This window comes from Lithobates pipiens, unplaced genomic scaffold (assembly GCF_037356315.1).
Source record: "Lithobates pipiens isolate NorthernLeopardFrog02 unplaced genomic scaffold, aLitPip1_a1.2 Scaffold_1, whole genome shotgun sequence".
In the NCBI taxonomy this organism is placed as follows: Eukaryota; Metazoa; Chordata; class Amphibia; order Anura; family Ranidae; genus Lithobates; species Lithobates pipiens.
In genome coordinates, this window is record NW_027507685.1 from 120,425,208 (window position 1) to 120,437,391 (window position 12,184).

A 12,184-nucleotide genomic window follows, 5' to 3' on the forward strand; every position below is an offset into this window, starting at 1 on the left:
AAAAAATATAATGCGCTTAGTGTATATGTGAATTAATACATTTAATAATTTAATAATATTGACAGCATCATAGGGCTTGCAAGTGAACTTTCTCAAAGCTTTCCACAGTTGGTTTTCCCAAGGAGAATTTCTCTTTTGCTGTAATCTCGTAGTCCGTCCCAATTTTGTAAAAACAAGGGATGTACTGCAATCCTCTTTATATGCTCTGTTTTGTAGACCTGACCATAATGAACAGAAAAAATATATTTAAAACTATTATATGTCACTTGTTTTATGGCTTTCCTTGACCCCCTCAATTTTAATTTCACTTTTTGAATATGTTTTGCAGATTACGCAGATCTTCAGCTTGGGTACCTTAAACACCAAAGTTGGCCTGGATCCGGTTCTGCATGAATTATTGGCGGAGCTAAATGAGATCCCTTTGCCAGCCCACTGGGAGGTCCTGTCTGATATAGGCCCCACCTTGCAGCTGGTGCAGAGGTCAAAGGCCTCCACCATGGCAGAGACCGTTGTTCACATTCAGCCAGGACTTTACTTCCACATTGTTGTCAGAGATTACACTGTACCTTCCCTCCACGAACTCTACGAAACTCACCCAAGCCGGCTTACCACCGTTGATGATGTGGTGGAGCTAATCTGTGACCTTGAAGCTTATCGTCCTTGTGCAGGCCTTCCCAGGCAAGGGCCTCGTTCTCCAAACTGCCAAGTACTAGTATATGAAGAATGTTGTCCAGATTGCAGCCAAAACCCCTGGCCTTCAGGGTTTGTCCGCTGAACAGAGAAGGTGATGGATGAGCTGGAGCTCAGGGACAAAAGAATTGCTTGTGAGATATTCATAAGTGAAGTGTTTTGGATTGTATGTTTAGAAGGTTACAAGAAAGCATCTGAGACCTTCACCTAAGATGAAACTGTGTAATACTTAGCAGTGGTTCAGCATTGTGGATCATTTACCCCCTTTACCACCACATTAAACCACACTGTACTACCCTGCTGGAATAATAAGCTGTATGCATAGGTAGATGATACGTTAGCCAAAGATGAGCCAGTGATGGACCTTATGGTTGTCCAATAGGTAGCATGGGTTTACTGATGGAAAATTCTGTGTAGTTTGGAATCCAAGCTGAATGTAAGGATTGTTTTAACAAATGGTCAGTCCATAACTAGGCATCACCAACCTGGCAAAGAATTGTTGCCTCATCCATCCCAGTTCCGTACCTTGGACCAAATAAAAGCCATGTCTGTAAAAATTGAGGTTTTAATATGCGTTTGGCTGGCTTATCCAGTGTTTGGAGACCTACTGCAGAAATGCATGGACAAAACACTTAACTCAGGGCTGGACATATCCCAGGAGTCAGGTAGCCATTTAAGCTTCTAAGTCACAGCTCATGGCCTGTTTGTTTTTTTTTTGTTTTTTTGTGTGTTTTTGCCAGTTGAAATATGTTTTTAGATTCCTAGATTGGACGAACTGGCTCCTGAATTCTGTATTAATTTGTCCATCCCTGGCTTATTTTAAGGCATAGTATTGAAAATATTAGTTGTGCACAGGCTCTAGAATATCCACTATATTGCCTGGAAAATGTTCAGATTTTCGGAGAGGCCTTGGGGGAACAGCAAACATTGCCCCTAACCCGTGACTGTATGTGTTTTTTTTTTTTTGTGCAGTTCACAGTGTATATTAAAGGGACTCGGGTCATTTTATTTTTTTATTCATGACTGTAAATGATCTTATTGGTGTGTTCTAATGTTTTAAAAAAAACTTTTATATTTATAGTTTACAATTTATTGAAGCAGTCATATTTGCTGATTACATGTGCAAGGTTTGCTTCCCTGCACTGCTACGCAGTGATTGTGCTGTACTGTTCCTCCCTCACTCCGTGTTGGTCTATCAGTCTGATCAGACTGAAATAGAGACTAATGGGTGGCTTTTCCTGTGATTTTGCCATTTGTTCTAAACATGCTGCTCTGATTTATGCATTACCATTACATAGGAAGACTGCAAATCTTTGTGTGAATTAGTCATGAAAATATAGAACGGCAAAAATTAAAGCCACATCAAAATGTTACTTTTAGGTAAACGTCACAAAAACTCATGCACTTTAGTTTCTTTTTAAAGACGTTTTCCAGGAAAGGGGATGAACTCTTTTAAATTAGGGTGCATTCTTCAGTTCCATACTGTCCATGAAAAAGCTGAGGGATGTGTGTATTTGACATCAGTGTTGCTGAGATTGATATTGGCTTGGGAGATGTCATGGCTATACGATAGATGTTACTACTTACACAGCCCTTGGTTTTTACAGGGACATTAAAGAGGTCTGAATAATGCCCAACATGACTAAGAATGTAGTATTTAGTTCATAGTAGGTATTAACTTTAATCACCTATTCAAACCAGAAAATAGTTCCTGATGCTCACATCCCTGAGCCCTAGATGACTCATTCCTTACCCCTCAGGCTAACCATTAAAATGTTTTGCCTAGGTGGGTGCATCTGTCCCCCTCCGGCTCTAAGACTGAGAACCGAGCGATCAAAGACGACTGATCACTTGTCTCTCAGAGCTCCGTGGGCAGAGAGCTGGTGACTGCTGGTCACCGCCTATCTGCTCTGCCCCTCCCCCCCTCGAGCGCTGGAATGTGGCTCGGGCTCCCAGCGGCTGAGCCAGAGGCCAGTCCGGGGTTGTGGGCAGATCCTGACTTTATTGTTGAGATCTTGCCCCAGCCTGGGGCGGCTCTGTGACCTCAACCGACTGGCTTCAGGGAACTGCACTCCTTTCCACAGAAGTACAACCAAACAAGCTTTGGCAGTACTTCTCCTTTAAACCACACCACATACCCAAACATGTAAAGCTTGAAGAACAATTTTGTTATTTTGTAGTTCAATGTTTTTATTACATTTTGAAAAGCCAGATAAGAAGACCTGATCGTATTAGGCAAGTAATCTGAAATGCATACAAATGTATTACAAAGGATTCTGAAGTCCAAAATAGCAAATATAACAATACGAAAAGGCTGAAGGACAATTCAGTTTTAAATCTTTTCTCTTCTGGCAACTGGGTAATAATTATAAATCTCGGTATGTTAATTTTTTTTAAGTTTAACATGCTGTTATGTCACAATATTTAATTTTGCTAGGGGTGCTTGAACATTTGAATTATTGCTCTCTAAAATGTGTAAACTGTTTTACACACCCCTTTCAGTGTTGAGCTGGCCATATAGATTAGAGTAAAAAATAAAACAAAAATTCTTGTCCAACATCGGGTTTTGTTTTTTGCATCATTTAGTGTTCCAACTACGACACGTGATTTTCATGCCGCAATATAAAGTGTCTGATCCAGCATGTTGGATTTTTATATATATATATATATATATATATATATATATATATATATATAAACAATGGCACAATCCTATGCACCATTTTTGTTTTTCGTTCGACAAAACGTTCGGTTTTCGACTTCTCTATGGCCAGCCTTCGAATTTGTCCCATCCCTGTTACTTTTTCTGTTTAGCTTAGTCTGTAAAGGTAGAGATTTTGTTTTTTAAATATGGGCATGTTCTAAAAAATCAAATCAATATGAATTTTATGATTAGGGTCACGCATTAACTATACTGTTATCAGATCACAATTTTTTTGCCCTAGTTGTTTGTTTGATCTGACCTCTCCAATAAATACTTAACCTCCTCCCTCACACTTGATACTTTTTCCTTTAAAGACAGTCAGAAGGCAAGCAGCTTTTGCTGTGTTCTCTTCATTGGAGCCAAAATGCTCAGTAAATCCCTCTACAAAGGGTGCAATCTGGTGTTTGTTTAAAAAAAAAAAAAAGCATAGTGTTTGTTTTTTATTATTATAGATATAAACTTGCAAACCTAGGCCTGAAGAGCAGTCTACAATAAGCAATTAAAGTGCTTTCGGCAGCTTATTTCAAAATTGCTGAACACCTCTTAATGGCTGAATCGTTAAACTTATAGCAGCTTTAGGTGAACTTTTTCCAACTTTTAACCAGTGCGAAATCTCACTACAAACTTCCTTTAGGGTTCATTCACATGACACCGAGGCCACAATGTGTTTATGTGCTCAGAAGTGAAAGGTATTCTGTGCAGCTGCCACCAGAAGCCTGTTAAAAATTGTCTAGAATAGTGGTATGGATTTTCCCACACATCTGAGCATTTACATTCATCCAGGGACAGATACATGTGCACCTTGCCCTGGACAGATATAAACACTTTGATTTTTTTTCAGGAAGATCTGTACAGCCCTTGTGACTGCCAGCCTTTTATTGAATTTTATCTTAATAGTGAAGGGCAATGTAAATCTGTCATAAAAATACAATCGGCATAAATGTGCAATACAATGTGAAACTCAAATGGTTAAAAGTGCAAATAAGTCCATTGTAAACACAATCTCCAAAAGTCCAATATTTCTGTTTTAATATAATACAGACCGATCACCCAAGTGTATTCAAAAGGCCTGCTGAAGAGGCCCAATGACAAGGGCATAACGCGTATAGGGAGGAGCCGAGCCTGTGACGTCACGCAGCTTTCTTGCCCGGGAGCTGAGCAGGGGTTTGACCACTGAACATTTTTAACTATCTGCATTTTAGTAAGTGTAACATTTGGAGTGCAGGAAGGAGGATTGAGGAGCAGGTCCCTACATACTTGAGCCTAGGGAATCGTATATCTTATGCTGTTTCATTTTACAATTAAGGTGAGCAGGTTATTCACCTAGGGAAGGATGTGCACCAAAGCACAAATTTATTTTGAAGACACTTGGACTTGCATTAGATTTATTTGCACTTTATGTTTAATTAACTATTTGAGAGTTTTGTATTGTATTGCACTTTTGCACATTGTTGCTGAATGTATTTTTATGACAGATTTAAGTTGCGCTTAAATCTGCATATAATAAATCTTAAATTTAATATACGATTATATGCAGTGGGTCAATCACTGAAGTGTTATAGCGTGCAACTTTTTTACAGATTCATTTAATTTTAGATGCATTTAAATTTTGTAGTATTATTTTGATAGTGTTGATGTATCACGTTCACTTTTCTTGACTGTGGCTGCAAGTAACAGTCACTCCTGGGCCCATAAATACATGCTCTATGTGCCTTTGCGCTGTGTACACAAGTCATTAAAGCTACAAGCAGCACTCCCATTAGAATCTGTTTTAAACTCCCCATGATAGGAGCTGATGGCTGCTCTAATGGCTTGCTGAAAACGTGTGAACTGCTTTCTAAGTTTTTTTTTTTTTTTTTTTTTTTTTTTTTTTTTGCTGTACCCATTGCTCTTCACATCATACCTGTGTGAGCCAAGCCTACACTTTGCACAGGAAAACTTTTTGTTTTGTATTAAAATTCATACCTAAGCTCCAGGCTGAATTTCTAAGGTATAGCAAGGAATTTCTAGGTTTAAGATTTTAAAGGCACGTTTTCTCAGGCTTATACTGGATACTTCTAGAGCCTGTACTGACATATATAAGCAAGATTTACAATATATACAGTTTTAAAGTTGAATACAAGGCAGATGTAAAACACTATTTATGCCAGTTATGTGTTCATTAACTACACCTTTTACTGATAGAAATGCAGGCAATCCATTGCAGCCCTCCTTTTAGGTGTTTGGCTGTTATGCTGGCCTGCTGCCTTCAGTGCTTTGTGATTTTGGTGACCTGAAACACATACACAGATCAGGAAAGTCATATTGGCTTGCTTCCTCTGTGTCAGTGATTCTAAGTATTAAAAAAAAAATAAAAAAAATAATAATCAGCTTTAGAGCCAGGCAACCAGAATTAAAAAGGGGTCAACAATGGTAGCCTCCATGTTTCTCTCATGGTAGGTTTCCGTTAAATGTTTTACAATAATTTTACAAAAGCACACCAAGTCAATCAGAGCTCTACTGCTGTGCACCGTGTTGTCTGACAATGAACATGCTAATACAATGGGAAAGTAAACCAATTACCTTATCAATTTGCTCCTGCTCCTTCATTGTCCAGCCAGCAGGCAGGGGGTGGATCCGTAATCAAGCTGTATTCCTTAAGTGCGCTGGAGGGTCTTGGATCCTGTCTTCACTGTCTTGCAGGGGAGCCTGGATTAAAAGGTTTTTAAATTTCTGAATCTTTCGACAAGTAAAAGGAGTTCACATACACTATATTGCAAAAGTATTGGAACACCTGCCTTTACACACACATGATCTTTAATGACATCCCAGTCTTGGTCCGTAGGGTTCAATATTGCATTGGCCCACAATTTGCAGCTATAACAGCGTCAACTCCTCTGGAAAGGCTGGTCAGGCATTGATGTTGAATGAGAAGGCCTGGCTCGCAAGTCTCCACTCTAATTTATGCTAAAGGTGTTCTATCGGGTTGAGGTCAGAAATCTGTGCAGGCCAGTCAAGTTCCTCCACCCCAAACTCATCATACATGTCTTTATCAACCTTGCTTTGTGCACTGGTGCACAATCATGTTGGAACAGGAAAAGTCCACCCCCAAACTGTTCCCACAAAGTTGGGACCATGAAATTGTCTTGGTATACTGACGCCTTAAGAGTTCCCTTCACTGGAACTAAAGGACCAAGCCAAACCCCTGAAAAATAACACCCCCCCCCCCCCCCCAAATAATTTGGAGAGGTGGCCCAATACTTTTGGCAATATAGTGTGGATGAAAGAGTTTGGGGTGGAGGAACTTGACTGGCCTGCACAGAGTCCTGACCTTAAAGGGGTTGACCCTTGTGTAAAAACTTTTACTTGCCTGAGCCCCTTCATTCACTTGGCGGAGACACGCTCTCCCCCTCTGCACGGGGTCCCGGCTCTTGATTGGATAGATTGATAGTAGCGCAGCCATAGGCTCCTGCTGCTGTCAATCAAATCCAATGATGGGGCGGGGCCGAGTCCGGCATTTATGTCCATAGATGCAAATGCTGGACTCGGGAGCGTGCCCGCAAGGTAACCCCCCCCCCCCCCCCCAGGAGAATGCTTCTCCCAGGGGGTTATTTGTTAAGAGGAGGAGCTGCCGAGGGGACCCCAGAATTCGAGGGTCGGGACTACTCTGTGCAAAACGAGCTGCACAGTGGAGGTAAGTATAATATGTTTTGTTTTTAAAAAAAAAAAAAAGGATGAAGCCTTAGTCACTTTAACCCGATAGAACACCTTTGGGATGAATTAGAGCACAGACTGAGCCAGGCCTCACAAATGTGCTTCTGGAAGAATGGTCAAATATTCCCGTGGACAGCCTTCCCAGAGGAGTTGAAGCTGTTATAGCTGCAAAGGGTGGGCCAACTCAATATTGGACCCTACAGACTAATACTGGGATGCCATTAAAGTTTGTGTGTAAAGGTAGGTGTCCCAATACTTTTGACAATATAGTGTATGTGTGTATTTGAGCTGTGCTGCTTGCCTGGAGATGCAAGCAAATTTCATAAGTACTGGACTTTGCCACATTTCAAGTATTATTATCTGCTCTTAGAAGTGTTAGAATGGGATTAGAGTGCGTGTACTAATATGACCTATTCTAGATACATTGGGGCAGAGTTCCATAATGCCAGTCTTTTCAAATGGCATTTTGGAATTGATATTTTTTTCTTTGTTTTCTACACTGGAAGTCATGAGGCTGGTCCGCAGGCATAACGAAACGCACTTCTACAAAATTCTTTACAATAAATCATTTTAATAGTTTGCTTTATTTTTATTTTATTACCATTGCAATGGTTGCCAGACACAAGTAAAAAAAAAAAAAATACCTATATCTACTTTGGTCTTCCTTTCCTCCTACACTGTTGTGCCCAAGCATATCCTAAAAGTTGTTTGTCTCCTTATAGCTCTTGTTTAGAAAGTTGCTGCTTTTTAAATAAAGAATGTTCTTTATATTTGCAATAATGCACAATGTTGTCTGGTTTGTACCTAATGTTCCTGTTTATCAGATGAACCTACACTATAGCTGTGTACTATGAGGGAAAAACAGTTTTTGAGGAACAGCATTGATTCATATTGCCATCTTGGTGTTGATACATTGAAATACACTTTGTATAATTATGCTCTATAGTTGACTACTGTCTTTGCTTTGTAGCTTTTAGAGCAGAGGTAGGCAACCTCCTACACTGGTACTTTGCAGGCAGCTTTTGTGATGGGGTAGAGATTGGGTGCAGTTCTGGGGGGGGTCCCTGTTTACAGGAGGAGGATGACGGTCATTGGCCACTTTCATTTTTTCATTTTCACATTGTCACTGTCACTAGCCCCACCCACCATCACTTACAAGCACGTGGGCTGGGTGCGAGGGGTGGATCAGCAGGATGAGTGTGCCAGGACAGGTAGGCGTGTCTCATCTCTGCTTACTTTCACCACTCTGCATATCACGCATATCATAGATGAGAAGAGGGTACAGTGGTGGAGCAGATGAGCAGGAGGGTACAGCGGTGGGGAAAATGAGCAGAAGGGTTTCAGAGGTGGGACAGAAGAGCAGGAGGGTACAGCGGTGGGGCAGATGTGCGGGGAGGTACAGTGGTGGAAGAGATGAGAAAGGGGTTCAGCAGCGGCACAGAAGAGCAGGGGGGTACAGTGCTGGGGCAGATGAGACGGGGGTTCAGTGGTGGGACAGAAAAGCATCAGGAGGGTGCAGCGGTGGGGCAGATGTGCGGGGAGGTACAGTGGGAAGAGATGAAAAAGGGGTTCAGCAGTGGCACAGAAGAGCAGGGGGTTACAGTGCTGGGGCAGATGTGAAAGGAGGTGTATTGGTGGGAAAAATGATCAGGGGGTACAGAGGTTAGAGAGATAAGCAGGGAGGTACATTGGTGGGGCAGATGAGAAAGCGGGTTACAGTGGTGGGGCAGATTGTTTCAGTGTTAGGACAGATGAGAAGGTGATTCAGTAGCGAGACAGAAGAGCATAGGGAAGCGTCAGGGAGGTACGGTGGTGGGCCAGATGTGCAGGAGGTACAGTGGTCGAAAGAATGACAAGGGGTTCAGCGGTGGGACAGAAAAAGGGATAAGTTCAGTGTTAGGACAGATAAAAAGATGGTTCAGTGGTGAGACAGAAGGGCATGGGGTATGGCGGCGGAGCAGATGTACAGGGAGATACAGTGGTGGGGCAGATGAGAGAGGGGGAACATTGGTGTCACAAAAGAGCAGGGTGGTACAGTGGTTGTGCAGATGAGAGGGGGAACATTGGTGAGGCAGATAAGCAGGGGGGTTACAGTGGTGGGGCAGATGAGCAGGGTGCTACAGTGGTGGGGCAGATTTACAGGAGGTTACAGTGGTGGGGCAGTTGTGCAGGGCATTACAATGGTGCATCAGAAGAGCAGGGTGGCACAGATGAACGGGGGGGGTACATAGGTGTGGCAGATGTGCAGGGGGTTACAGTGGTGGTACAGATGTGCAGGGGATTAGGTAAAACAGATTTGCAGGGGCAACAGTGAGGTGAAGGTGCATGGATTGGGGCTGATTTGAGGCATGAGAGTGCAGGATGTTCATTTCTCACTATTACTGAAGTAGTTTACAGCATTTACTTTATAAAAAAAAAAATCCTTTTTGTGATTTACATTTTTTTTGTTATAAAATCGGCACGTTAAATTTCTTTGAAAACATTTTTTGGCACACTGTGATCAAAAGGTTGCATACCCATTGAAATACAAGTTCTAAGACAACAATGGCAATTATTGAGGAGTGTTAGTGGTTTTACCTATTGCATTTGGTTTTCCTATGATGTGAACCTTGTTAACCATTTATATTTCCCCCCTCTCATTACCCCTATAATAAGGAGACAACCCCCTTCTTTTTGGAGTAAAATGGCCACAACAGCCTTTATTAACACAACCAAAATACTAAAAAAAAAAAAAAAAATTTATATATACACACACACACCAACCAAACAAACTTTTGCTAAACCCACTCTGGTGATCTCTGACGGTGACCCACTTTACCGCATAACACCACCTCACTGCGGTACCTTTTAACATAATAGGCCTCCAGCTGTGACCACTCGGAGACAACCCATTCCTGCAGTGAAATCATCCCAGTATTCCATCCACCGTTGAGGAATACACTGGAGGGGCCCAAAGTACCAATGACCCTTTCAGATCACCTCTCTTTTACCGCCACCATCAAAGACCACCAGAAAGATACCGCCACAGCCTGAAAGGGTGACTACCTTATCCTTGAGGGCAACCCCCATACCCAAAAAGCCTTTTGGATTCCGTCTTGTAAACCCAGAGAGCATAAATCAATGCAGACGGCAGAGAGATGAACCCCATCCCTCCGCAAGTAAAGTCCCACATTCGTCTCAAGCTCCCTGTGTCTAATCACCATGCCCCCGTTCTGTACCACAAACCTCCCCACCACCTTATTGATCCTGATGCGCGTCTTCTGAATGTTTGCCACGAATCTAGCCCACCTCCACTGTGTCCTGGCCACAATGTCGGACCAGAACAGTACTAGGAAATCTTGCCCGAAGCTGCATAAAATCCGACTTTATGTCCGCGCTCAGGTCCCTGACCGTCCAGACCCCCAAACCATTCCCCCGGCATGAATCACTAACACGTCTGGTGATCTATCCAGCTGCACATAACTCTCCACCTCAACCATCACACCGTCCCACTTCATTCCTGATATTCCCAGCCAACGCAAGTCAGCTTCTCTCCTGAAAATCCCCAATTACCTACCATCCGGCCTCATGTCTCCTCTCCTGGCCCCCCCCAACAAACATAAGCGTGGCCTATGATCCAAACGAGGCGTACTGAACCTCCATCTGAAACGAGAAACCACAATAACAGATGACAAAACATATACCAAAACAACTCACCTATAGCAATCCCCATTTTTTTTTATTTTTTTTTAATAATATTGTGAATGCCCAACCGCCAGCTGTGGCCTGATATATGTATGAAATCCCTTTGACTCCCACCTACCGATTCTACGCACCGCTGCCTCATCCAACCCACATCTGGCAACTTCCGTGGCTGCCCGATGCAGGAGTGTGAGGCATATTCCGCTCTTACCGAACCAACCGCTTGTAAACATTTCCTAAACACCGACACAAACTAATACTTAGACAGGAAGGACCCATCCTCATGCTTAAGGAACGGCCAGGCCCCCCAGGTCTAACCCTCCGATGCTCACGCACTGCAAACACCGGGCAAACCTTGGACCCCGGCAAAGCAAATGGGGACACCTCTGTTCCCCTTCCCTGTTGATCAGTTTTGGACCTCAGCAAACGCAGCCACACCCTATCAATCCCTACCCGCACATCTTGATCCAACAGTTCCCCAGGCACCTGTTTTAACGGGCTGACCAACTACCCTATCCGAAACGCCACATAGAATGCCAACGAAAACGCTGCTGTAAACAACACCTCATATGGTGATGCGCAAATTGCTCCCAATTCCGCACATATGGCCACCAGGTTCTCAAACATGACTGGACGTCTCGCATCCTTCCGCTTGTTCCGTTTACGAAAACCCTTTAGCATTTGCCGCACCCAAAAATCCTTCGTCCAGTCCTCCGACCCTGATAACTTGAAAAGAAACTATAAACCTGGCAGTTTCCTATTAATTGACAAAGCCGACAGCCCACCCTCTATATTCCTGGCCACAAAGTACAGCACCAACAGGCGCAAGTCGGTCCCATCGTCACCAGCCTTCAGCACCAATCCCTGCCACTCTTTCCATACCCTTATGTATGCCATCCAGGTAGAATCGCTCACGGACTGCCAAATCCACCCCAGCGCGACTCCAAGGGCAGTGCCCAGATCCACTCCGGGCAAGGAACTCCCTCCGCCGCTGCACTGGACGCCAGTTCCCTGAACTTATCCCACTGGAAACGAAACAGTGAGTCAGCCAATGAGTGAATCTAAATAGCATACATAGAAACGTTCAACCGCAAGCACTAACTGCCGCAAAACTCTTATGACCGATGGTGAAGAGGCGGACATGCAATTAACTACCTGCACCACTCCCATGTTATCGCAATTGATCCTCAACTTCAAGTTTTTGCGTTCATCCCCCCCAAAGTTCCATCGCCAGCACCACCGGAAAGGGTTCCAGCAACACCAAGTTCCCCAGGAAACCTGCCTCCTTCCAAGACCGTGGCCATGGTTCCACGCTCCACTTGCCCTGGAAAAACGCGCCATATCCCGTCGAACCCGCCGCATCAGTGACCAATTCCACATCAAAATTGCTCACTGGTCCCGACATCCATACCGCCA

General features: G+C 43.4%; 1 protein-coding gene across 1 annotated transcript in view; it reads left to right on the forward strand.

Moving 5' to 3' along the window:
- Positions 1-7,867, forward strand: part of LOC143974159 (methyl-CpG-binding domain protein 1-like) — a 92,215-nt gene extending 84,348 nt beyond the window's left edge. The window contains exon 17 of the mRNA XM_077475282.1: positions 329-7,867. Within this exon, the coding sequence (XP_077331408.1) occupies positions 329-775 (447 nt within the window). The 3' untranslated portion in view covers positions 776-7,867. The remainder of the gene's footprint in view (positions 1-328) is intronic.
- The last annotated feature ends 4,317 nt before the right edge of the window (positions 7,868-12,184 follow it).